Raw genomic sequence first — 27,124 nt, 5'->3', positions numbered from 1 at the left:
CCCACTCCCTTCTCTTCTGTCTCTTTCTGTGGCATTAAAAACGTCTTAAAATCTTAAATGTAACTTACCTAAAGCTGTAAGAACCCTGCATATAACGTTAGCACTTCTACCAATAAGGCAAGCTTCAACCAATCCACTGCCACATCGAATCACGTCTCAACCTATTTTAAAGTACTCACATCAAGTCATGGAAATGGGCTGAAGTATTATGGAAAAGTTTTATAAGTTCATTGCTAAAAATGTGTGGGAACCCAAACCAGCAACAAAGAGGAGATTTAAAATCCCTCCTTCTCTCTCCAGGTGGGATCCACTCTCCAGGTTTCGAGACAGGTGACACTCTGAGCTGTCAGTCTCTGATGAACGCCGACGGGCTCTACCTGGTGTCGTACTACGCCCTTCTGCTCAACCTCAAACTGTGCTGCTGCGACTACTACAGACGGCGAACGCTCACACCCGTCCTCAGCCTGGTGACTATGGCAGGGTTCCTAATGAAGTATTTGCACATTGTGTCATTGGTACTTTTAGTTTAGTTGGAAAAAAGTGCACATTTTTTCCACCACTGCTGATGAAACGTCTTCTGGCATTTAGGAAAATTAGAAAGTATATAGACATAGAATAAAATAGCTTAAAATCTGATGTATTTGCAGATGCTTGAGTATAACAGATTTTGATTTGTGGTGTGTTTTTGCAGAAGGAGTTTGTGCGTCTGATCCAGAGCAGCGGAGTCCTTGTGGTTCTGTCTCAGGCCTGGATTGAGACGCTCTACCTCCAGGTGTTAGAGCGCAACCTGCTGGGCGAGGCCGGATACTGGGGCTCACCAGAAGACCAAACGCTGCCACTCATCACCATGCTGACAGGTACGCACACTCACAACCATGGACATGTCCGACAGCCCGCTTCAGCACGCGGACATGTCCAACAGTCCGCTCCAGCGCGGAAATGCCCGACAGTCCGCTCCAACTGTCACCCTCCTCCGGTTTTCAACAAAATACCTGTCATTGCAGGCGACCAATACGATGCGTGAAGCATCCATGCCATACAAACATAGATCTAAATTGTATTTTCTATGTGAGTGGTTCATGAGGCGGAGGCTTACAACAGCCAGGCAGCAATTCTAGTTTCTGCCTTGAAGATATTTAAAGAATGAGTAAAATCATGTGAAGGAACTTTTGAGTATTTTGAATGACACCAAATTACCAATAACTACACAGAACTAGTATATTCATATGGAATTGGTATCAAAAGTTGACTTAACAGACTCTAGATGGGGCAGATTCACAGCCAAATAACACAGACATCCTCTGAAATGATCACAAAAACCCACAACTTTACTTCTTTTTTTCTCTATCTTCACCTCTCTTCTCAGATATCGATGGCCTGGGCAGCAGTGCAATTGGTGGTCAGCTGATCAGGAGGGCATCCAGCCAATCACCACTCAGCTGTGACAAGGCTGGCAGTGACACTGTGATGGCAGGTCAGTAGCCCATCATCAAAAATCTGCCTTGAAACCTCAGAAGTATGATGGATGGATTTACTAATCGATCCGCTCACCCATTGGATTATTCATTAGCTCGATATTGGTCTAATTGAATGAGCGATTTCTTTTTTTTCATGGCTTTGACATGCAGATTTTTTCTCCTTTAGCTGTGCTCAGATTGATACTTGGAAAGTAATAGGACATTTATTCCTCTTTTGTCAGCAGTGGCATTTTATCGCAGGTTAAAACCTCTTCACCTCTTTTTTTTCTTTATTTTTTTGGAGTAATGTTGGAGCTTTTCCCCAGAGCTGCTAAATCAGCCCAGCTCAATGCTTCTAAATACGGTTCACTCACTCTGAAACTGCTGCTGAGCTGCTGCTGTGTTAATCAGCCGAAATGCTGCACTGGCTGTGTGCTGAGAGGCCAAGCATCCCAGAGCGGTGCTGCAGTGTCAGGTGCTCCAAATCTTTTCTGTGTGTTGTGTCTTGGAAGTGAGCGACCACAGATGATCAAGGCCATAACAGATGAAAAAATAATATTGGGCTGGTTTACATCCTGCTGCATTGTAAGTGTGATCGCTTGCTTCATCATGAAATACCAGTTTAGCATCACTTTGACAAAGGAACAAAAAGAACAATTGGTGGATTCATTACATATTTTAAAATCCTAAAGCACCAGTTCACTGATTCTGTCTTGGTTTTACTGCACTGAGAAAGAAAGGAAGCTGGACAGCAATAAAGAGGGAAAAAAAAACAAAAAAGTGAAGTGGAAAAAGATCAGGAGAGGGCGGACACAGAGAGAGATGGAAAAAATGAGTCATGGACCACCTGCGCTCCTTCTGCTTCCCCCTGGAGGATAAAGGATTGGCCAGAGTTGCCATGATAACGGCTGCTGAGTCACACTTGATAACACTTCCACCCTTTATGTGCTTTTGTGTGCGTGCTGCTGTTTGACTTGTCAGCACCATCAATTACTTTAGCCACTTGCTGTGTAAACGCTCCTCAGTGAACTGAAACTGCTTTGCGTTGTTGTTTAATGCACGTCTGATGTGTTTCAGTGTTATACGGCATCCTGTTGTTTTCTGGCATTAACTACAAAAGCATTAATCTCATTCCTTTGACACCTCTCAGTTGAACCTATGTGTGTGTTTTTTTTTAGGCGCTGTGTTCTCGCGCTTCATCCTCACCGGCGTGTGGAAGAACCTGATCGATGTGCTGTCCACGCCGCTGACGGGCCGAATGGCGGGCAGCTCCAAGGGCCTGGCCTTCATCCTGGGAGCAGAGGGAGTCAAAGAGCAGAGCCAGAGGGAGAGAGACACCATCTGTCTGAGTCTGGACGGCCTACGCAAAGCTGCTGCGCTCAGCTGCGCCCTGGGTGGGTGAAACATGTGTCTCATGTGTCTGTGTTAATAAGAGAAATGAGGTACATCACTCATCCCTGCAGGAAGTCCTCTGTTTTCCTTCCACTCAATACGGCGAGGTCAGACGGGTCAGGGTCAGATACTCCAGCAGCTCAGGAGCTGGAACACATTCAGTTAAAGTGCAGACATGTACTGCTTCAGTCGCACTCTGATTTTCAGCAGCTAAACAGACTCTCAGAGCTTCAGTCAGCCTGCCCTCATACAACTCCCCAAAAGTTTTAAAGGGATCAGCTTCTTTTGTAACACTTGCAGGAAATGGGGAAAAGCATATGATTGTTGCTTTCCAATCAGTCTGATTGAATATTTAATAATAAAAGTAATACATTTTAATTATAGGCACCTTTCATAACACTCAAGGTCACCTTAGGAGACAGAGTTAAAAACAACAGTATAACAACAGATCAATTAAATTAGGAAGACAAATTTATAAAATCATATGTACAAAAGTTTAGTGTGACTGGGGATCAACCTGAATATGAATGTTTAAAAGGATGTGTTTTTAGACTGATGTCTGCGGTTATATTAGAGGTCCTACACAGCTGTGGTCAGTCCACACTTGTTTCAGACACACTGAACCGACAACAAATAACTTGGAGTGACAAAGGCAGACTGCTGTGTCGCCTCATGTCATCTGTGTCTCTGCCAAAAGTTACAGTCAACAGCCAGCCAGCACATACTGCATTTTGTGCCTGCATGAGAAGAATTAACTCTCCAAGGCAGCAGGCGGCAGAGCAGTAGGCCATTCATTAGAAACCAGAAGACCAACACGATGCAAATTTGCAAATGCTGGGATGGTTCTGCCTCTGACTGGCTTACACTGACATTCTTATCCTCCCTTTAACTAATCCCACTCCTCATGCCTAAACCTAACCAATCCCACCAAGGAAGGCAAGGATGGTAGTCATAGGAAGAGTAGAACGGTTCAGTCCTTCACTTTACCAGGATTTGCAAGTTTGCCAACAGGATGGATTCAAGACACCCAGGTAGCACATAAAAAACACATCCTTATGTTGAAAAAACAAATCTTTATTATATTTATATTTACCAAAAAATAATCTTATAACAAGCCTTTTCTTTGTGTTCCTAGCATTTATCCTGTTCTGCACTGAGCTGAACTGCCAGTCAGTGATTTCATTCACTGACAGGCTTCGCCGCATCTGATGCCAATTCAGTATGCTGAGTGCAGTTCTGAAATTATGTTTAAATACTGAGGCAAGAAAAACATCTTTTTATAATTCACATAGGAAAGTTCTTAATTTTTGTCCATGAAAATATGCTGGAATATATAGATTTGTTTCAAAATGTATTGATCCCGGGAAGGATTTGTTGCATGTTTCACAGCATCATCCGGCCTCACAATAATCAAATTGAACTCTTTGACAGGTGGTGACAGCTGCTCAGTAATAACCTGAACCTGTTAGACACTCAGCAGCTTCTCTGGAGGTTAACAGAGATGTTAAGATTTTCATTAATTGTATATTGCAGTTTTTAGAGAGAATATCGGGGAAATGCATTTTTTACAACATCCCCAACTGGCCATGAAACCTGATAGAAATTATCAGCACAGAAGCATTAATGAATATGAATGACCACATGGTGTAAAACCCTCAGCTGTGGAGAGAGGACAGTATGTGTGGAGGGATGGTGCAGTTCAAATTTAAATGCACTCAGTGGAGAGGAGAACCCAGACATACTGTGTGTAAATCTTTGAAATGTTGCATCAGTGGAGTCAGAGTTTGCACGCGAATTAAGAGCGACATTTTCACTGTGGTGCATTGATTCGATTTTTGCAACAAAGAATGAGTGATACTCAACTTGTGTGTGTGTTTGGTCATCAGGTGTGGCTGCCAACTGTGCCTCAGCTTTAGCGCAGATGGCTGCAGCCTCGTGTGTGCAGGAGGAGAAGGAGGAGAAGGAGGTGGGAGAGATGGGAGACGCCATCACACAAGGTACTGACACGCTGCAGGGAGAATACACACGCATGCACGCTCATACACAATAACACTCAAAACAAGCAGGACACAGAATTTGAATTAACATCATTGGCTTTGCACGAATGATCAAGAGCTTACAGCTCAAACAAAAAGAGACCTTAATGTTTTTTCCTAATTTTATAGCCAAGGTAAAAGATTATTTTGAATGATGGCGTGTTTTACTGAAAAATCTTACACTGGTACCATTAATACTTGCAGAGACTTTAATCTAGACCTTCCTTAAATGTGCTATGAGCGAGAAAAAGACCCATAGTGACATCTAGTGTCAGCTGTGGGAACCTACAACCACAACTTTTTTCTCTGTTACCATCCCTTTTATTTTTATGCTTTACTGCTCAGATATTTCTGTTGCATGCAGCGTATATTAAAGGGATACTTAAGAATTTTTAAAGTGGGGTTGTATGGGGTACTTATCAGTGGAAAGTATATTACATGCAGTAGATGTCTGTCAGTACGCCCCCAGTTTGAAGTAGCAGTCTGGAGTGCAACACAGAAGTTAAGCAATGTACTGCTGTGGATGGGGGCCAGCAAAAAAAAGGATAAAATTGATTTTCAACAAAAAAGGCAACAACAAAAGGAAAACCAATCAGGAAAACAAAATAAGTAGCACAAAAGAGGAAAGCAGTAGACTTTACGAGAGCAAGGACTTGGATATACAGCACATTTATATAGTTTTTTGGCTTTTCTGTTCAATTTCTCTGATTGTTTTAGCGACTTGAAATAAATGGCAAAGTTATTAATAAATGCAATAACAGAGGGAGTAACAAATGAGTGTTGCTGTTTGTGACCTTTAAATGTATTGTTTTTCTTTGATTGTGTATGTCATATATCTGGATGTGCATTTGTGTGTGTGTGTGTGTGTGTGTGTGTGTGTGTGTGTGTGTGTGTGTGTGTGTGTGTGTGTGTGTGTGTGTGTGTGTGTGTCCGTCCAGTGAAGCAGCGCGTTGAGCAGCGTTTGGAGCAAATCAGTCGTCCTCAGGGAGTTCGCCTCCACACGGCTCATGTGTTGTGTATGGACGCCATCCTGAACGTGGGACTGGAGATGGGTAGCCACAACCACGAATGCTGGCCTCACGTCTTCAGGTGCGCACACACACACACACACACACACACACAGGGCCACAATATGCTGCAGGAAACACTGAACAGCTTATCTGCTTTGGCCAATAATTAATCAAAATCACATGTGGTTCACAGTGATACTCGCAGCACTATCTCTTATCTCGTTGAACAATTTGTTTTCCTACTTTGCATTTTCCAATTATATTAACTGAATTTCTAAAAGCTCTCGGGATGATTGAAGGGAGTGGAATTCCCTGTTATGATTTTTATATTAACGTTATCTTATAGGCTTTGAAAAGTATGCAACGATGGAAAAATTTAATTTTCTCGAAGCTCCAGTATCTATTGGGTCAAACCCCCTTTGATTAATCTCGAACGCACAATTTGTAACAGATCAGTCTAATTAAAAACAACCTTGGATTGATGTTCTAATCTAGGTTTAGTTTTCCGTAAAGAATTTCACTGACCATCGCAAGAACTTGAATAATGAAACTGAATAAACAGAAAACAAAACAATACAATAATCTCTGCTCTGCTGACACCTTAGTAAGTAATAAAAGAACACAAAAACTATATTATAAGACGGTTAGACACAAATGAATAGAGTTCATACCTTGTTGCACACTCGACTGGAGTTAAACTCTCTTAAACTCTGTTCTCACTGTTTGTCTTTTTCACTTTTATTTTATGCTTGTTTGTGTGTTACTTAAATGTTTTCTAGTCGATTTCCATCCTTTTTGCGCCTGTCTGCCTCTTCAAAATAAAAGCACTTCCATGTTAACAGTAAATAAACAAATGAAAGCAACATAAAAACAGTAAAAATGCAAATTTAACACATTAAGTGCTGAAAATTAAGGTCATAATACAGTTGTTTTTTGGTGTTAAAACATTGCTGTGACCCCCACTCTCTCTCAGGGTGACCGAGTACATCAGCTCATTGGAGCACACCCACTTCAGCGACGGCTCCTCACAGCCGTCCTCTCTGACCACCATCACCCAGCAGGCCGTCGCCGTGGACCTGGGGCTGGAGTTGAGCTGCGAGCCCAGCCCGGAGGCCTCGGAGCTGGGCCTGAGCCAGCCGGTCATCCAGCCTCTGTCCATCCAGGAGCTGCTGAGGGAGAGCAGCAGAGGCCGAGGTCTGGACCTGAAGAGCGGCAGCCTGATGACCGGGACTAGCGCTGCCAAGGCCGTGTGTACGCTGTCGACACAGGCCGACAGGTACAGATATCACATTAACCCTTCAGTGCCCACTTTAATTACATACACACTTGTATCAATCTGCACACAAAATGCACTTTACAGAATCAAGCTTTAAAATGATTATACATAAATATTATTTTCCACTTTCATAATTTTCATTTATTTTTTTAACCAACATCAGTCCTCATCATAAATATCAAATATTCACTAATATTCAGAATTTTAACCCTTTGAATGTCAGGTTTTTGTCATGATGCTACTATGTTTTAGATGAAAAAAAAACACAAAAAATGCATAAAATGTGTGTATATTTATATATACATATATATATATATATATATATATATATATATATATATATATATACATTGAATTAATCAAGCAAAATTAATTAAGTTTAAATTTGTTTAATGTTCTACATGTTTTAATTTTATTTTCAACACTACAGCTGTTCCATAAATTAATACCTTTGACTGTAATACAGTAATGTTTTTTATTAGTCCTCAATAACTGTTTCTTGAACATACATAATCCTCTCTAATCACATAAACCTTTTACATTTGAAACAACTTTTGCATATTATTCGGCTGTAGATGAATTTTAGCTCTGAAATCATCCAGATCTTTGAATTTTAAGTGCTTTTAATTTGATAAAGATTGTGTTTGTTGGTTAAATCATCAGCCAGCATGACGGTGACTCTTTAATGAGTTAATCTACCAAAACCTCTTTTTACTGACGCTTTGTGCTCTGCAGGAAACGCTTTAGTCCTGAATCACCTTGACTTTTTTTAACAGCCACAAGATGGCAGCAGCAGGACGAAGCTATCTGAGTGTTTGAGTTAAAATTAGAATTAGGTTTATGTTAATGTTAAAGCCCTCACAAGTATAGAGAAACAAATGTGCGTGTATAAGTGTGCATGCCAACAGTCCTGCACTTATTAAAGTTTGGCACAAGCTGGGAATAAACTGTGTTTATTTCAAGGATCATCTCTTACGTAAGCGGTTATCTAGGCTGCTTTTAGGAGCAAATAAAAACAAATGTTCCCCCTGATCTTTTGCAGCAGATGGACTGAACACATTTACAAGCTGAAAGTGGTGCCAAAACATAGTAAATACTCCTCTGCACAGGGCTGTCCCAAAAACAGCCAGCTTAAAGGGCAACACCGCTGCACTTCTGCCTTAAAGCTTTGCTCCTCTGTACTCTCAACATACATTATAGTCCTTGTGCTTTTAACCGTTTTTTTTTTGTTTTGTTTTTTTTTGCTCGCTTCTCTATGCATCAGCCATATAAAATTGTAATCTTAAAGATTTATGCTGCAGATGGTCACATGGATGATGTGTGGGTGTGTTTTCAGGTTGTTTGAAGAAGCAGCTACTAAGCTGAACCTGGTCGGTCTGGTCGGCTTCTTGCAGCAGCTCAGGAAAGCTTCTCAGTCTCAGCTGTTCGACTCTGTTACCGAGACTGGAGATTATTCACTGGCAATGCCAGGTACACACACACACGCACCTTCAGCGTGCTGCTTCAGCGAATACACTCATTCCTTAACCCTTTAAAACATGGAGTCACATCACTTTTCTTGTGCTGCATTTAGACGCCTTTCACAAACATTTAAACCTTTGAAATCTGAACAGATTAGTTTGATATCTTTGGAAAACATGGCAGAAAGGCAATGAGCAACATGCCAAGAAACGTCCAACAAATAGAGAAAAAAAATAAGCAAAAGTAACGAGAAAATTACCCGAAAATTCTCTTTAAAAAAGTCAAAAATGGGGGCGCCCAGCAGCTCACATGGTGGAACAGGCGTCCCATGCACAAAAGCTATGTCCTTGTCCCAAGTGTTTGTTTTTTTATGTACTGTAACTTGTGTTTCTTGTGTTACATGTAACTTTTTACTAATATCTTGCTGATTTGGTGGACATTTACTTAGTTGCTCATTGCCTTCATCCCATGCTTTTGCAATAAATTAAGCCAATTTTCTCAGGTTTTAAATGGTTAACTTTTAACTATGACCTTAACCTTTCACCAGTAACCCAAAAGAATTAACGAATCAATGCCTAAAATTTGATGAAACCAAAACTGTAATATCCACTTTATGTGGAATCAAGAAGTGAAGAAGAGCCACACTTACTTCATGGCTTTTTTTCATCTTGCTCTTCTTTTAGGCTTAATTACAGATTAACAAACACAAACCACCTCATTGGGTAAATGGTTATGTTCCCACACATTTAAGAAACTCGTGTAAGATTGAATCAGACGTGACTAAAGCTCAGTCCGAGTCTTAATGTCCCCTCTTCGTTTCTGTAGGAGAGGCCAAGTCGACGCTGGACCGGCGCAGCGCTCTCCATCTCTTCCGTCTGGGCGAAGGCATGCTGAGGATCGTCAGGAACAAGAACCGGCCCCTGCTCCACATTATGAGGGCCTGGAGCGTGGTGGCCCCTCATCTGGTGGAGGTACGGGACTTAGTGCTGTTGTTTAGTGATGTTCACACTGTTTCATCGACTATGAGAGCTCACTTACAGAAGAAAAGAGACAGGGGTTATTTATTATGAATCTGCTTAACAGAGTTTATCACCGATGATATATTAACCCTTTCAAACACGATTCCACATCAGTTTTTTTGTGCTGCTTTTAAAAAAACAACATGGGGAATACAGCAATGACCAGCTTAGCAAGAAATGTCCCCCCAAAAAAAGTTTTTTTAAAAAAAAATTAGTCTAGTAAAAAGTGTCCAGAAAACTGGTTTATAATTACTTCCATTTTGTATTTAAAATTATGTTTCAGAAAAACAAAATATTCATATATTTTTTTAAAACATTAACACTTTTATGGGGTAATTTTTCTTATTTATTTTTGTTTTTTACTCAATTTTGTTGCTGGTTTCAATAAATTTTTACTAATTTCTTGCTCCTTTTTGAATCATGTCTTGTTAAGTCACTCATTGCCTTCTCACCATGTTTTTCAAAGAAATCAAATCAAATTGCCCAGGTTTCAAAGGGTTAAAATATTAAAGAATATAGTTTAAGCTCACTGCACACACAGTTGAAGTTATTTTTTTCTCCCAGGCGGCATGTCACAAAGAGCGCCACGTATCCCAGAAGGCCGTTTCCTTCATCCATGATGTTCTGACGGAGGTGCTGACGAGCTGGGCGGAGCTTCCACACTTCCACTTTAACGAGGCGCTGTTCAGGCCCTTTGAACACATCATGCAGCTGGAGCTGTGTGATGAGGACGTGCAGGACCAGGTAAAGTCAAATCTCCAAATTTCAGCACTGTCTTTGAAACTACAATCTGATTTTTCAAAGCTCTACACAATGACCACAAAACCCATCATGCATCTCTGGCATTAGCAAACAATTCTTGCCAAAATCAGATTTTGCATTCACACAAACCATCATTTAAAAAAGCACACAAAGCACTGACTAAGCACATTTATTTCACTTGTGGCTTTTGCATTTTTGTGTGTGCGGCTCAACAGCAGTTTGCAGTCAGGTTTTTGTCATGTACATGTAGTAAACACACACAGACAGGAATCAAAATAGACATACCACACTGTCGACACACATAAGGAGAAAAAGTTAAAAAAATAAAAAATAAAAAAATTCTCAAAATTTTCCAAGACTACTCAAACAACAAAATGTCCGGAAAACTATTTTCTATAATTACAATAATTTTATATTTACAGTTATGTTACAGTAAAAAAAAAAAAGAAAGAAAATAATACATATTAAAAAAAAAAAAATTTAAGCACTTTTTGGGGGGTCATCTTCTTGTTTGTTTTTGACTTTTTTTTGTTTGTTTTCAGGTAATTTCATTGTAACTTTTTTACTAATTTCTTGCTAATTTGGGAGGCCATGTCTTGTTGAGTTCCTCATTGCCTCATTCAAATTTTCTGAATGAAATAAAGCCAGTTTGCTCAGGTCTCAAAGGGTTAAATGCACTGACTTCAAGTATTAATGCTTCTAGAATCACTGTTACCATTTAAGCATTCAGAAAACAAAATCAAAATGCAGGAAATCTGTTCAAAGTGTCACATTTTGACATGACTGAATTGCATCAGTCAATAAATAAGCCGGTTCTCAGTGTTCTGCCACACAGCGTTGAAGATGTTTCTCTGCTTGTCTGCCTGCAGGTGATAACATCCATCGGCGAGCTGGTGGAGATGTGCTCTCCTCAGATCCTGTCAGGGTGGAGGCCTCTGTTCAGCGCTCTGCGCACCGTGCACAGCAGCAAGACCGACACCAAAGACTACCTGCTGGGAGAATACTCCATGGGTTCGTCTGTCAGGCTGTTTCAGACAATACACATATTTTATTACAAGTAAACACAGAGATGTGTCCTTTTTGTGTGCTTTTTTAACCCTTTAAAACATAGTTTGACATCAGTTTTCACAAGCTATTTAATCTCTTTCACAAACATGAGGAAAAAATAATTTCAAAAAAGAGAGAGAGAATTATTAGGAAATTATCAAAATCCTCCAGAAAAATGTTCAGAAAACTATATTTATAATCATCATGACCTATATGTTTTGTTGCAGGAAAAAAAATTAAACATTTTTTAAAAATATTTTCAGGTAATTTTCTTGTAATGTTTTACAGATTTCTTGCTTTTATGTGGACTATGTGTTGTTAAGTTTTTGAAAGAACCAATTTCCTCAGCTTTCAAAGGGTTAAAGCAAGAAACAGCCCAAATATTTCACTGTGTTGAAAGAAATGAAAACCTCCAGGTTTCATTTGTACTCATAAATACATGTGACTAAAATTTTTATCACGTCTTTCATTTTTTAAATTAATTTCTTCTTCATCTCTCCTTCATTGCTTCTTTACTTCTTTCCTAACTTGTTTTTCTATCCTCCTCCCATCTCCTATGCCTCAAACCTTCTTTCTTTCCCCCCTTAACTCTTTATTTACCCCCCTCTCTTGCATCTCTCCCTCTCCTTCTCTCCTTTAGGGAAGTCCCAGGCTCCAGTGTTTGATGTATTTGAGGCTTTCATCAACACCGACAACATCCAAGTTTTTGCCAATGCTGCCACAGACTACATCATGTGCCTCATGAAGTTCGTCAAAGGCTTAGGTTTGTCTCACTCGTACATGTTATTTTTTTCTGTTTGGGATTTTATTTCTCCTGGAATTAAGCAGTTAACTGTGAGTTTGATGTGCATGTGCAGCTTGTATCGTCACCTCTTTAATCCATGACAGGAGGGAAGGGGTTAATATGCATGTACATTCTCTCATTTTCTTCTTGCAAGCTTTGCTAAGGTTTCTGCAAAATTTGGATTTTAACATTTGATAGACCGGTGGCAAAATATTGCTGCAAAAAGCACAAATTAAACAGAAATGCATTTTCTTGTCAGCACTTGATCCATGTTGTGATTTTTTCTTTTACAAATGTCCACAATTTCCATCATAAAAAACTTCATCTACCATTAGGGTTGCCTCTTACTTGCTGCACAGCAACAGAAACATTTTAAACTGTTTTTTACCAAACAGTTATTCTCCGTGTGGCTGTCTGTCTGTGTGCAGGAGAGGTGGACTTTAAGGAGATTGGAGACTGTGTCCATGTGTCAGGTCACAGCTCCACTGACCTCTGCCTGCCTGCGCTCGACTATCTCCGCAAATGTTCGCAGGTAGGAACTTCTTGAGCTAATTACTTATTTTTTCCTGTTGCCCTCTTAAAACAATAGTTTTAGATTAACAGTTCTGGATAAGGAATCTGTTCTGCCTTTTTAAAGGTTCAGTATGTAAGATTCAGGAGGATTTAGAAGCAGTGAGGATTGTAGTTTACACCTGGATGGAATTCTTCTTCTCATTTTTATGACGAGCTGAATTATGTGCAGAAGTCTCTTTCTATCCAGAACAAACAGACAAGGTTAGGTTTGGCTTGTCAGAGACCTGTCGCACCTGCAAATCTGTGCTCACCTTTTTTCTTTGATAACTTTAGATACGGTTTTTTAGGAGGTTTTTATCAGAAGCTGCATTATCCGCAGAGGTCTCCTTCCCTCAAAAACAAACAGATCCAGTCATTTAAACCTGTGAAAACACTGAATAAAACATTTTCATGTCAAAAAATCTGTTTTTCTGACACTGCTCTTTGCAGAGGGCTGGCTAACTATGGTCACCGATACATAACGTGAGTGTCCCTATCTGGAGTCAGTGTTTGATTTGTCCTTTCTGGGCTACTGTAGAAACATGGCAATCTCAATACACGAGGACCTGCTCACTCTGTAGATCGACTCAGCTTTCCTAAGGGAACGAAAACACAAGGCTTTTTATTTTAGGGTGATTATACACTAAAGAAAACATACTTATTACATCATGTACCATTTTTGCCAAAATATCTCCCAAAATTCTACACACTGAACCTTGATTATTAATTCACCAAGAAATCTCACAAATAACAAATTTCTTCTCAAGCGAGTCCCAATAAGTGACAAAATAACACAGTGTAGTGTACAACAGAGATTATTTGTCCAAATGTTGGTTGAGTAGCTACAGATAACAGACTTAATGAAGCGTTTGATTGACAGCTGCTGGCAAAGATCTACAAGATGCAGTCCAAGCCGGTGTTCTTGGGGGCGCGGCTCGCCAGCCTGCCAATGAGGTCGCAGGAACGCTCAATCAGCACTGAGGACGGGATGGACTGCGTCCTGCAGGAGTTTGATGATGACACAGGTAAAGTGTCCTCGTCAGTCCTTTTCTATTTGCGTACTTTCTGATCCTCTTATTTCCCCTCTAACGCTCCCGTCACTTTCCCTCTAACTCCAGCTGTGTGCTGCTGTGTTCTCCCTCCTGCAGGTCTGATCCAGGTGTGGATTTTGTTACTGGAGCAGCTCACGGCAGCGGTGTCAAACTGTCCTCGCCAACACCAACCTCCGACCCTGGAGCTGCTCTTCACTCTGCTCAGAGAGGTCACCACAGTGCCAGGTAACACACAGAGACACGTGTGGGTTTGACAGTGTCTCACAGTGTCCACATCAGTGGTGGAAGAAGAACTCAGATCCTTTATTTAAGTTAAAAATACTAATACCACCCTGTGAAAATACTCTGTTACAAGTACAGGTCCTGCATTGAAAAAGGTGCTTAAGTAAAAGTAAGTATAATCAGGAAAATGTCTTCAAAATTATGAAAAAATACACCCCAAAACATCTTACCCCCCAAAAAAACCCTCAAATTAGAAAATAAATAAATAAATGTTTTTTGTTTTTTTAAATATACTTGAATGTTCATCGAAATATTTGGTAATTGTAAGCCCAAAAAAACAATCCAAGCTGGCTTTTCTCAGTTTTTTCAAATTTGCTTTGCGGTTTAACTGTCTGTTGACACGGGTGTTGTCCAAACAAGCAAACCATCTTACCCTCCCAATCTGTGTCTGTGTCTTCTCCCTTCAGGTCCGGGTTTCGCAATCTTCTCCGTCATCCAGCTGCTGCTTCCTGTGATGTCACTGTGGCTGCAGCGTAGCCATGGCGACCACTCCTACTGGGATGTGGCAGCGGCAAACTTCAAACACGCCATCGGCCTGTGCTGCGAGCTGGTGGTGGAGCACGTCAACAGCTTCATACACTCAGGTGAGACACAGCTCTGCGTGTAAAGGGTTAATTCAGAGTGTTTGGGTGTTACAAAGAAGACGGCACAGGGTAGATAGATAGATAGATAGGTTGTAGAGATCTCCCGTGCTGATGGGATGCTTCTGAGTTTTCACAGACATGAACGTAAACTGTCAGTGCAACTTGAGTGGTTTGCAGTGGCATACAACTGAAAGGCTGTTATTCTAGTTTGTTACAAGCTGTTGTCTGTGTTTTCTTTTGTCTATTATGTTTCCACGGCTAACAGGTTTTTAATAATGAAGGTTGCCGGTGCCTCATTCACTCATGTGTTCAACCAATCACCGTTCACCCAAGTCTGAATCAGTCACTGTACGCTGACATCACTCATAGTTCCTTTTGTGCCGGCAGAGTATTTGCTCTGAAATAGGAGCTAAAAATTCATTCAAAACAGCATTTTAAGAGCTATGATTATCCCTACTTCATGTAGTGCAGACACAACAAAAATGACGGCTCCTAGAAATCTGAAAAAGTTCTTGAAAGGCCTACTGCTCCACAGGAACCTCAGCTACCTGCCCGTGTCGAGTGCCTTTTTCAGACAAGCACCAAATGTAGAGTCTGTAATGTTTACAGTGCAAAGCTTAGGTTTTAAAGGTCAAAAGCTCACTAATCAAATATTTTGAAAGTTTCAGTGAAAACCTTGAATAACTATGTGATATGATATACTTTATTGTCCATGCAGGGAAATTTTCACAGTCACAGTTAACTACATATAAACAAAATAGTCCAAGCTTTATCAGAACATGACAATAAATTCCACATGATCCAAATTGCACATGCAAAATATTAAACATACATTGCACATATTGCACGCGTCCTGTTGCAAAAAACAAACAAACATGGAACTGTTGCACAGTCTCTGCAGCTTTAATTTTAAAAGTTTAAAAGTGTGAGCGGTAGAAACAAACACGTTTTTAGTTTGCAGAGGGGAACTCTGTGTCGTGGATATGGATACAGAAACTGTCGGGTTGCAAACTTTGCTAGAATACATTTTAGTAGAATTTACATGAAACCTAACAAGAAATGAAATTAGAAGATGAAGAGAGGAAAGATCTGAAATATCTGATGGAATTTGAGCTTTAACATTCATTTGAACTGTAGAAAAAATGCATCTGTGATATAATAATGGAAACTGAAAGTGCACTGTCACAGATCTGATTAATTGTAATTGTTTGTGTCGTGTACAGTACGTGCTTGTGCACCGAAGTGAAGCAGAGCGTGATGAATGACCTGTTGTTCCACTGCCCTCCTCCTTAGTCTAATTAAATTGTAGCCATTTCCATCCCATGTTCTTACAGGCTCCGTCATGTGGTTGTGGTGTTTATGTTTGTGTGTTTTTTGCTTTTCTTTATTGCAGATATCGGTTACGAGTCTCTGATCAACCTGATGTTGAAGGATCTTTTCAAGCTCCTGGTGGCTTGTGTGTCTGAGCCTGCAGAGACCATTTCCAGAGTGGGCTGCTCCTGCATCAGGTGATGCCACAGAACTCCTTTTGGGGTTTTTGTAGTCATTTGTACATCTGTGACTCAGATGGTCACAGATATGTTATGTATGTACGTTTCATACGTGAGAAAAATGCGTCATACGTCAGCCCTATATTTAAACAACAGTTTGGACAGTATGTTTGACTTTTCCAAACTTTTTGTTTGACACTGGTAGAGATATGTTCTCTGTCTGATCTCACAGCTGCTGTCCTGTTGTTGTCTGTCTCTGCAGGTATATTTTGGTCACAGTGGGTCCGGTGTTCACAGAGGAAATGTGGAGGTTGGCCTGCTGTGCTCTGCAGGACGCTTTCTCTGCCACATTAGAGCCTGTCAAGGTACACACACACACACACACACACGCACATAATCACACACACCTGACACTGCATGCAGATACCATGTGGTGTAATGAAATGACATACATGCTCCCATGTCACATCTCAGCCTTTCTACCAATGAAAACTATACAGATAAGAAAATGAACAAATATATAAACACACTCAACAGGCCGGTCCACTGGAGTAAACCACATAATCCATCCCCAATCTGAAACTGCTGGTTGGGACAGAAGTAATCTGAAAGCCTCTGCTGCTAATACTGTCAACATGCTGACACTCCACGTTAAGCTTGATAACCCCAGTTAACCTCACACACACACACACACACACACACACATACACGCACGCACAAGCACACACACACAGACAGAGTCCTGCAGCTGTGAGCAACAACTGTTTGTTTCCTCCCTGTGCTCCATCATCTCTTCTCTCCGCTAAACTGATTAAAGAAAATGCTGCTTCAAAGCTCTCGTACCTTCTGCTGGTAATCCAGATCCTTTTGTGATGAGTGCAGCTGAAAGTTTGACCTTTCACCGAGCTTTTTTATGCTTGACTTTGAAGTGCATTACTGTTTTTCTACGAAACCCTTTTTTTAAATTTAAGAAAATATGCCCACTTTCCTAAATGTCCAAACATAAGCAGTAAAACTAATTTTAGCTTTAATAACACACAATCTGATACTATGTGAACAAAAAATAAGACAGATCTGACCAGGCATTTGATGCCAACTGGAAAACAACATTTTTTGTATTTGGAAGACAGACTGTATTACATATATCCAGCAAAATTAGCAATTATTTTTTGAAAAATTAGCAATGAAATAAATGTTTAAAAAAAGAAACAAAAAAAGGAAATGAACTGAAAAAAACCTAAAAAAAAAAAAAAAAAAAAGAAAAGAAAAGAAAAGCATATCTGTAACACAATTTTGACTATATAATTATAAATAATATAATCATCAAGATATTTTTTGGACATTTTTCCCTTTTTAAAAATATGATTTTCTAATCATTTTCTGACAAGATATTGTCAGCTGATGAGTCAAAGATGTTTCAGGTGATCACTGATCTGCTGACTGGATGATTAAAACATTTCAGGCTGTGTTTGTTTATACGTAGAAAAGTTGTGAAGCTGCCATCGTACCTGATGAAGGCCGAAACGTCATTTTTTAAATTCAGTAAATATGTCAGCAGTAAGCAGGACAGTGTGCAGAGTTTCTCTTTGTCAATAAATTGCTCCTCCGTCATCCGTTCAGACGTGCAGAGACTCTCCTCAGCAATCAAAAAACATCAAATATAGATACTTTTTTGAGTTGTGTATCAAAAAAGTATCTAGTATACATACTAGTTAGTACATTCTACATACATTTCAGAATTAGCCAAAATTTACAGTTTAACATTTTTGGGGTTTGGTGTGTGTTTTAAGTTGAGCTGTAGTTTGGAGAACAGTTTCCCAGCCTGCTCAGGTTCATGAGGAAATTGGAGAGCGTCTTAATTTGTTAATGGTCGTACCTGCTGCGTTTTAGTCCTGCGGGAGATCACAGATTTAGAGAGAACAGCCTCAGCTGGAACCAGACCCCTGCTGTTCCACGTCAGCTGCACGGAGAACTACTCCTAACCTTGACTCTGTGTGTGTGTGTGTGTGTGGGCGCGCGCGCACGTGCGTGCGTGCGTGCGTGCGTGTGTTTAGTAAAGGTGACATCGCCAAGCATTTTATTGGTGGATGTTGTGTGTTCCTGCAGTTCTGTGGCAGCTGACTGACTGCAGATAAGCAGCTTTACAGATTAGAGCCACATCTCTGTGTTTGTGTGTGTGTGTGTGTGTGTGTGTGTGTTTCAGTGAGAGAGGAGATGATGATGATGATGATGATGATGATGATGATGATGATGATGATTTTACCACCATTGACATATTTTCAATCATTTAATCAGACTTTATTTGTACAGCACTTTTCATAAAAGAGAAAACTGTAACACAAAGTGCACACATACACACACTTACACTCAAGTACACAAGCACATGAGTAAAAAAGCACAACTTTCTAATTAATTAAAGCTCTAAAATAAGAGTACTCATTAAAATGAGGAACGAACTAAGGAAGCACTACTAACACCAGAGGCAGGACAAAAACCAATGGATGAAAATAAAAAGTAAAATAAAATTAATTAATCTGTGAAATACTCTAAGTAGTAGATAAAAGGTAAATAACAGGATAACAAACCAAATAGTAATTAATAAAAATTTTAAAAATAATTAAAATAAAATAAAATAGTTTTCCATCTAGTAAAACAAAATGGGCTATAATGTATAAAAAACAGTCAATAAATAAGTAAAGTTTAATTAAAAGCCAGACTAAAATATCCAGCAGATATGACTTTAGGACTGTAGCAGATTAAATGAGTTGTGCTCATTTGCTGGGCTCTGTCTTTTGTGTGGTTTGCAAAGTTTTAAAAGAAAAAGGGATAATATGTAAGCTCTTTATTTTACTCTACTTTTACTTTCTTCTTAGTGAAGCCAGCTTTTTCTTTGTTCTGTTTTTTTGTTTTTTAATTAATTTACAACATTAAAAACAGGAACAGAAAACAGGCCAAAAGAAAACCTAGAAACCCAGATGGGCTTATAGAAATACTTCACCGGAGGCAATACAATAAATTACAATTTATACAAAAAAGTACAATACTTTGATAAAAGCAATAAACAATGTGGTCAACAATAAATGAGACAAGGATGTGGCGGAGACGAGCAACTGTGTCGTTCAGCTCGAGTGTTTATCCCTGACAAGAGTTTGTTGGGCTTAAAATTTCCCGTCTTATATTTAAAATCTATAGCTTAACATGCTTTGAGTCACATTGACAAACATGCAGTCATTTTGTTTACGTAACAGTTGTTGTGACAGTGTTGCGTGCTGGCATCGATGGCTTTGTTTCATGTGGTCCATCATATATATTTAGGCTTATGGCTCTTTATATAAGAGCTCCTCTCCTCCAGTGGCATGTCATATGTTTTTTTAATCTGTATTTACATATCAAACTGTAACTTGGAGTTGTTTGTCAGGCTGTTTTTCACGCTTTACATGTGTGTGGATACATCTCATCACATGTCTAATGGTAAAATGGGATATATGGTAACTAATAAGTTATTTTTCCTACTGCTCATTGAGGATTTTTATAGACATATTCCTTTTGAGTTTAACTTCGAGTTTAGAAACTTTCAGGGTCAGGACATCACATAAAGACAGTCACATGAGATTTGTTTGACTTATTTATTTAAATGAATGCATGATTCCTCACTGGGAAGAAGATAAAGTTAAATGGGTTTTTTTGAAGTATCAGATTTTTTTATAATCCGTTTGGAGGTCCCTCTACGTCAAGATAGGATTTTTGACAGTTTTTTTTCTTTTTTCTTTAATTATTTTAATTATTTTTATTATTAATATTAATATAATTTTTTATCATTATTCATTTTGCTTTGGGTGCCAGTGTCTCTAAATCCTTGCGCTGCTGTATGTCCATTTTTTTATACTTAAGGAAAGTATTCGTATTGATAGTAACTGTTTTATTTCTTTTTGTCCAATCAAACATATGACATTTATTTATTTACTGTTTAATCTAGAATTCTCAGTGGCTCTGCATGAAGTAAAAAAAATTAAATTTGGATAAGTGAAAAATATTTGCTAAAATTCCCGGATGTAAATAAAATAAATCATCCATTTTTGTAGGACAGCCCTGAATGTAAAACTTACAGTATGCGGACATCAATCTTTAACATGTAGCTTATGCTTTCAGACACATCAACACGCAACCTTTGACTGCTGGGTTTATAGAAAAGCTGATTTCTGTTTATAATCACTGCATTCAGGTCACATCCAACATAATGTATGTGCTGTATTAAACTGTGTAATACTTTGAGTTAATCACGGTGGAAACCTACTTTTTTCATCGGCTTTCTCCACACGTAGTTTGGTGATAACTGCTGAGTCCATCACCATTTTACCAGACACTATTTCATATTAAAAAAATGGTATTATGAAAACAGGGGTTTGCATCATGTACACAGTTCTGGTGTACTGGAAGTCTCCCAGTAATCCAATTAAGACTTGTCCTCTGCTGAATAAAACATCAAACAGATGCAGAGGGAACTGCATGGTAACATCTCTCTGTGTCTCTCTGCAGAACCTTCTGGCGTGTTTTCATAGCGGATCAGACAGTTTTTCTGGAGACGCCTGCGAGGTGAAGGTGGCGGCTCCATCCCACTCTCCTTCAGCTGAGGCCGAGTACTGGAGGATCAAAGCGATGGCTCAGCAGGTCAGTAATGACTAAGGGACCGATTACGCGGCAACAGTTCTTGCATGAAATGTTAAATTTTTGTTGCAGTTTGGTCTTTTGTGTTTCGGAGGCCTGAAAACCCAAACTTTTGAAACCGAGTTCCAGAGCGTCTGTATCTTTTGAAAACAACACCCTTTCTGTCGCTGTGTAAACTGGCAGTGCGCGGATCGTGTGAGAAAAGAGTTGCACGGCAACACTTTGCGAATTACGTCTCAGACAAATAGCCATGCACAAGTTAGAGGACAACAATAACAACAACGACAGACTACCGAACTGTGTTAGTGCAGTTTGTGCAGCGGTGACCGCCGTGGCCAGAAGCATTATATTTTCAGGTTGTCCGTGCGTCCCATTCTTGTGAGCACTATAGCTTAAGAATGACCCGGGAGAATTTCTTCAGATTTGGCGCCAACATCCACTTTGACTCAAAGATAAACTGATTAGATTTTGGTGGTCAAAGGTCAAGGTCACTGTGACCTTGCGTCTGTCTCATTCTCGTGAACACAATATCTCAAGAACACCTTGAGGGAATTTAGCACAAACGTCTATTTGGACTTAATGGTGAACTGATTAGAATTTGGTTGTCAAAGGTCAAACTCTGACTTGGGTCTGTCTCATTCTCAAAAATGCAATATCTCCAAAAGTCCTTGAGTGAGCTTCCTCCAATTATGGCACAAACGTCCACATCGTCTTTGCTGCTGGGGGAAAGATGTGTGTGAAGCATCCACATTTGCGGTAATTCTAGCTTCACAATTGAATGCATGACTGACGTGTCCTCTTTGTGTCCCAGGTTTTTATGTTGGACACACAGTGTTCTCCGAAGACGCCCAACAACAAGGAGGGCTTCGAGCACGCTCAGTCCTGCGTTCTCATCATCGAGCTGCCGACTGACCAGCAGTCCAACGGACACACGCAGAAGAGGTGAGCAACATGCAAACAAAACCACGCACAGACGCATCTTGACTTCATATGTGATGATAATTAACCAACAATATTTTCCAACTTCACACCCAAACTATAACGTTCCCCTGCATCTCTAACCTCAAAATGCATTCTACCCCAAAAATCTAACCAACAGGAATCATTATGATATTTTGTTACTGGGCTCTCGGTTTTTTTCTTTTGGTGAGGATTTTAAGATTAAAAGCAAACGCTGAACATCGGAAGTTTTGTGAGATACAAAAAAAAACATTATTCAAAAGTTCATCTGGCTTTCTTGAACTACCGTGTATAAGTTTAGTACATGTTTAGAGACTAATCTGAGAGAATTAACAGATATAATGTAATCCAGTTTGTGCATATTGCTGTTTGCATATGCAAAGTCAAATTGTGTTTTAAAAACAAATTTTAAAATTTGCGCAACATTTTTATGTGCTCTATTTCACTTTTTGGATGCCTGTAAAGCCGAGATTTTAGCCGTTGTCCACAACATATAATGAAAGACTGCTTCTGTTGCCTTTTGTGTGTTTTTCCAACATGCAGCATGAAAGTGCATTTTGTCTTGCCTTTGTGATCCATCTCTGAAAATGTGTCTGGCTCGTTAGTTGACAGCTGTTTTGCACTTTTTAGATCAAGTATTGGATGGAGAATGAAGTATGTTATTTCCTCTGATAGTTTGTTTTCACTTGTGCATTTAATAAAAATAAAATTAAAAAAAGAATAAAAATGGACACGCAATTTTCTTTTTTTTTTTCTTTTTTTTTTTTAATTTAAAAACATGATCGGAGACAGAAATACAGCCAAATTAACTGAAAGCTAACCTTCACTAACTGTCTCTGCTTGTCTCTCTGCTGCTGTGGCTACAGGAAAATTGGGTAAGGCTGTTTTCTGTGACATTGTATTTGTCACTTTCAACAATGTGAATAATGTCCACACAAAGAATGGCTCTGCATGAGTCTGTATGGTCAAACTAACTTATCCACCTGTAGAGCTGCACAATGTGGAGAGAATATGCACTGTGTGATAAATGAGTCGGATATTGTTGCCATTAGTTAAATCCCGAAAATGAGGTCGGATTTTCTGTGTAATTAAATGAAAAGGGTTTAAGACAGATAATAGTAATTATGAAATTGTGTTTTCAACATCTCTATTATGCGTCTTTCATTTTGACAACACAGCACTTTGTTCATCCAAATATGATTGACATCGTGCAGCTCTTTCCGCATCGTGTACGTGCATATTGTGCATTGCTCACGTGCTGTGTGTCACGTGGAGCTTCCTGTCTGCAGTACGACATATGAGTCCTGCTGAAATGTGTTTGTAGGTCCCTGTTTGTCCTGTATTGTGTCTGTATGTAACACTTAAACACGTTTTTTTCTTACTTGAGAAAAGAGATTGTCCTCATTCGTATGAAAACTGAATCCGTGTGGTTTGACCAGTGTCCTGGTTTCTGATTCCTGCAGAATCCCGTTCCGGACCATCGTGGTGAGCCTGCTGTCCCACCAGGTCCTGCTCCAGAACCTCTACGACATCCTGCTGGAGGAATTCGTCAAGCAGCCCGAAGGAAATGAAAGAGTCACACCTGTGACCTCTGACCCCAGCCGCGCCACGGCAGGCTTCCTGCGCTACATCTCCATGACGAACTTAGCCATAATCCTGGATCTGCTGCTGGACTCTTACAGGTTACTGCAACAAAAAGTCAAACATCTCTGCAGATGACGGTGTCATATTGATCTTTAATCGTGCTGGTTGCAAAACTAAGAGAGTCAGATAATAATGTTGATTAATGCAGCGCTTAATTTCGTGATGGTTTCCTCTGCAGGACAGCGCGGGACTTTGACACTCGGCCGGGTCTGAAGTACCTGCTGATGAAGGTGTCAGGCGTTTGTGGAGCGGCTAATCTTTACCGTCAGTCTGCCATGAGCTTCAACCTGTACTTCCAGGCGCTGCTGTGTGCCACACTGAGCCAAGCTGAGAGCATGACGGCACAGCAGGTAGAAACCAATGTTTAAGTCCCACTTTTAGGATAGATTTGCGTGAAAGAGTCCAAGGTGAGTCGCTGGATGTGCCACTTTAAATCAGCATCTAAAGGATCTGATGATATTCTCAGATGTTGGTGGAGACCAAACCAGAGCTCAGCACAGATTGAACATTGGACTTAAATTCATCAGTTGTCCAGAGAGACATCTCCAAATAAACACCAAAGTTGCTCTGTCTCTGCTTAATGTGTAAACTATTTCTATTTAACTGAACATATTTACTTTGTACATCTATAATAGTCAGATATGTGCGTCATCTTCACCTTGAAAAATGATTTATGCAGCTTTATATTTTTTTTGTTTGCCTTTGTCAGTTTCTAACTCTGTTTTTGGTTCCAGAATTATTTTGTGTTTTCAGTTCTATTTTTGTGTTTTTGTTAGGTATAATGAAGTTCAGAACAGGTATTTTTATCCTTGTGGCAAATACATCACAAAAATAATACATTCAGATGTACTAATTCATTGATTTCACTGCATTTTTTGTAATCTAATAATCGGCACACCTTAGCAACCAGTTTCCATCCACCTACTAAAGACATCACATATTGGTATTAACATCTTAGCAACCACCTAGATGAAATGTGACAGCAATGTTGAAACAGTAGCTACCATTTGAAGATGCAAACACTACTGAGTTATATGCAACATAATTCACAGTTTCACATTTGGACCCGTTACTGTTCGTAGGTAAAGAGGATGCTGTATGAGGAAGAGGAGGGGAGCTCTGACTCTTCTCACCCTGGCTCGGCTTCCTCAGAGGACGAAGACATCTTTGAAGAAACAGCACAGGTGATGCACACTCACAATAATGAACTTATTTGTCTCACTAGTTGTGATAATAGAACAGTGATTGAACTTATTGTCAGTTAACAGTTTGAAACCTGGATGGACAACAGTTATTCTCGTGCTGCATTCAGATTTAAACCATTGAAATCTGAGTGAAAAGGTTTAATTCTCTTTGAAAACATAGGAAAAGGCAATGAGCAAATTGCAAGAAATTAGTAAAAGGTGACAAGAAGACAAAATGACAATTTGTTTAAAAAAAGAGCGAGAGTTAGGATTTTTTTTAAAAAAGGGGGGATGTCCAGAAACTATTTTCTAATAAATATTATTACTATATTTACAACATATCACATAATATATGTTTTTGTTTTTAATTTTTAGCACTTTTTTTCAGGTTATTTTCTTGTATTTGTTTGTATTTGTTTTTTACTTTCCTTGTCTGTAATTTTCTGGTAATTTTCTTGCAACTTCTTATTAATTTGTCATTAATTTTGGGGTCATTTCTTAATTTCTTGCTCATTTCCTCTCATTTTTCATGTTTTTGAAAGAAATCAGGTTGATTTGCTTAGGTTTCAAAGGGTTAAAGATACCTACAGCAGTTTTAGAAAAGAAAAATAAATCTTAACACGTGGAGGTCACACTGATTGACGACAGACACAAAAGAAAAGAAAAACAACCCAAACAAAAGATTTGGCTGGATTAGTCTTCCTGCTGCTCTCTTTTCTGCTCATAATTTCCTGGTTTGTTCCGGTTTATCGAGGGCAGCCCTCAGAGGGTTTTCTGAACTTTTCACCTCTCTAGTGTCACGAGGAAGATATATTACTTCTTTTATTGTGATATCAAAAATCAAATCATCCACTCTTCTCTGTGTTTCCTCTATCAGGTCAGTCCCCCTCGCGGCCGGGACAAACGTCACCACTGGCGAGCCCCAATCCCGTCTCTCAGCGTGCAGCCGCTGAGCAGCGCAGACTGGGCCTGGCTGGTCAAACGCCTCTACAAGCTGTGCATGGATCTGTGCAACAGCTACATCCAAATGCACCGCGACCTGGAGAGCACGCTGGAGGAGACAGCGCTGCTGAGAGCAGGGGGACCAGGAGGTGGAGGAGATCACGTTTTCTTCCTGCCTCTTTTTCATTCGGAGACTTCTACGCCGACATCAGCAGGCGGGCTGTCGGCGAGAGGGACGCCTTCAGAGGAAGGCGGGTACAGGTGTCAGGCTGCAGACAGCGCAGCATCACCGGGAGACACACCCACACCCAGCCCGGGATTCAGGTCTGACTTTATAAAACATGGAAATGAAAAATTGGAAAATTTAACACGTGTCTCCACATGCTTTGATTGAGGGCCACTTTTGCAAAATGACAGGAGACCAGGGGCCCGTTGCAGTAGCCCCGTACATGTTTCTAGAATTTTAGGACATTTCAAGGATTGTAGAACTTTACTAGGATTTTGGACATTTCTAGGATTTTAGGATGTTTGGGTTTAAGGACATTTCTGGGATTTTAAGACATCATAGCTAGGGCCTCTGTCAAGGGCCTCTGTCAAGGGGGTTTGTGTGATTCTCCACTGGCACTCTTTTTGATGAACAAGCGCTAATCTGATGCTGTTTAATGCACTCTGGCACCTTACGGATACCAAAAGTACAAAAACAATTTCCAGTGTGAATCACTTTTTATTGTGAATAAGAAAATGGTTTGGAGACAACCTGGCACCCTATCAGGGGCCAGATGTGGCCCATGAGTCGTAAGTTGAGTATCACTGAACTACTGTATTTGCCCTCTCTTCACAGCTGCACAGGCAGTCTGCCGCACCACTTCCGGACCGGAGGCGAGAGGAGGGATTCGAGCATCACAGCGAGCTCTGTAGGAGGAGGTCCTGGCAGTGCTGGACAGGGACGGAGAAAGGAATGGTGGGAAAGCGCCGGGAACAAACTGTACACTATTGCCACAGATAAAACCATCAGCAAGCTGATGATGGAGTACAAGCGCAGGAAACAGCAGCAGCAGCAGCCGCAGCAGAGTCACGTCAACCTGTTCATGAAGGAGCAGGGTCGTGCGGCTGCGGGAGGAGGAGGTGTCGAGGAGAGGAGGGGCCCCGTGGAGTCACAGAGGCCTCCACAGAGGCCCCAACATCTGGTGGACCAGCAGGTTCCCTCCTTGAGGCACTCGGTCAGTGCGGGGCCGGAGGTTTTGAGGCAGGAGAAGAGACCGCGGTCAGGATCCACCATCAGCTCCCACAGCATCTCTCTGAGGGACTCGGAGGCTCAGATCCAGGTACAGTGAGCTGGGAATTAGATTGTTTGGTCTTGTTAGTCGTTTGGTTGTCTGGTTTGGTTGAAATGATCCATTAATTTACCAGGTTAGATGTGAAAATAAACAGTTTTCCCTGCAGTCTCTCTGCTATTTCTCTGCTGTTGTGGACGCGACACAGGCCGGTGATGTCTGGCTGTTTACGGTCTTGTAACGTTGTCTTC

The 27,124-nt window shown here is 40.2% G+C and overlaps 1 protein-coding gene across 2 annotated transcripts in view; it reads left to right on the top strand.

The window, feature by feature from the left end:
* Positions 1-27,124, top strand: part of arfgef3 (ARFGEF family member 3) — a 59,894-nt gene that overhangs the window by 24,688 nt on the left and 8,082 nt on the right. The window contains exons 16-40 of one of the 2 annotated variants that reach the window (XM_088086422.1): positions 301-467; positions 692-857; positions 1,367-1,474; positions 2,636-2,851; positions 4,736-4,846; positions 5,824-5,974; positions 6,869-7,171; positions 8,508-8,641; positions 9,458-9,603; positions 10,216-10,395; positions 11,283-11,424; positions 12,101-12,223; positions 12,673-12,776; positions 13,677-13,821; positions 13,945-14,073; positions 14,538-14,714; positions 16,108-16,222; positions 16,467-16,569; positions 20,741-20,872; positions 21,681-21,811; positions 23,293-23,511; positions 23,652-23,823; positions 24,556-24,657; positions 25,535-25,923; positions 26,441-26,924. In XM_088086422.1, the coding sequence (XP_087942548.1) occupies positions 301-467; positions 692-857; positions 1,367-1,474; positions 2,636-2,851; positions 4,736-4,846; positions 5,824-5,974; positions 6,869-7,171; positions 8,508-8,641; positions 9,458-9,603; positions 10,216-10,395; positions 11,283-11,424; positions 12,101-12,223; positions 12,673-12,776; positions 13,677-13,821; positions 13,945-14,073; positions 14,538-14,714; positions 16,108-16,222; positions 16,467-16,569; positions 20,741-20,872; positions 21,681-21,811; positions 23,293-23,511; positions 23,652-23,823; positions 24,556-24,657; positions 25,535-25,923; positions 26,441-26,924 (4,349 nt within the window). Of the gene's footprint in view, positions 1-300; positions 468-691; positions 858-1,366; positions 1,475-2,635; positions 2,852-4,735; positions 4,847-5,823; positions 5,975-6,868; positions 7,172-8,507; positions 8,642-9,457; positions 9,604-10,215; positions 10,396-11,282; positions 11,425-12,100; positions 12,224-12,672; positions 12,777-13,676; positions 13,822-13,944; positions 14,074-14,537; positions 14,715-16,107; positions 16,223-16,466; positions 16,570-20,740; positions 20,873-21,680; positions 21,812-23,292; positions 23,512-23,651; positions 23,824-24,249; positions 24,271-24,555; positions 24,658-25,534; positions 25,924-26,440; positions 26,925-27,124 lie in introns of those variants that run through there. The other variant, XM_088086423.1, reaches the window with a different exon arrangement.

The sequence above is a fragment of the Plectropomus leopardus genome, chromosome 13 (assembly GCF_026936395.1).
Source record: "Plectropomus leopardus strain MGB_pleo_1.0 chromosome 13, ASM2693639v1, whole genome shotgun sequence".
Lineage (NCBI taxonomy): Eukaryota > Metazoa > Chordata > Actinopteri > Perciformes > Serranidae > Plectropomus > Plectropomus leopardus.
This window is presented reverse-complemented; position numbering and strand designations above follow the sequence as displayed.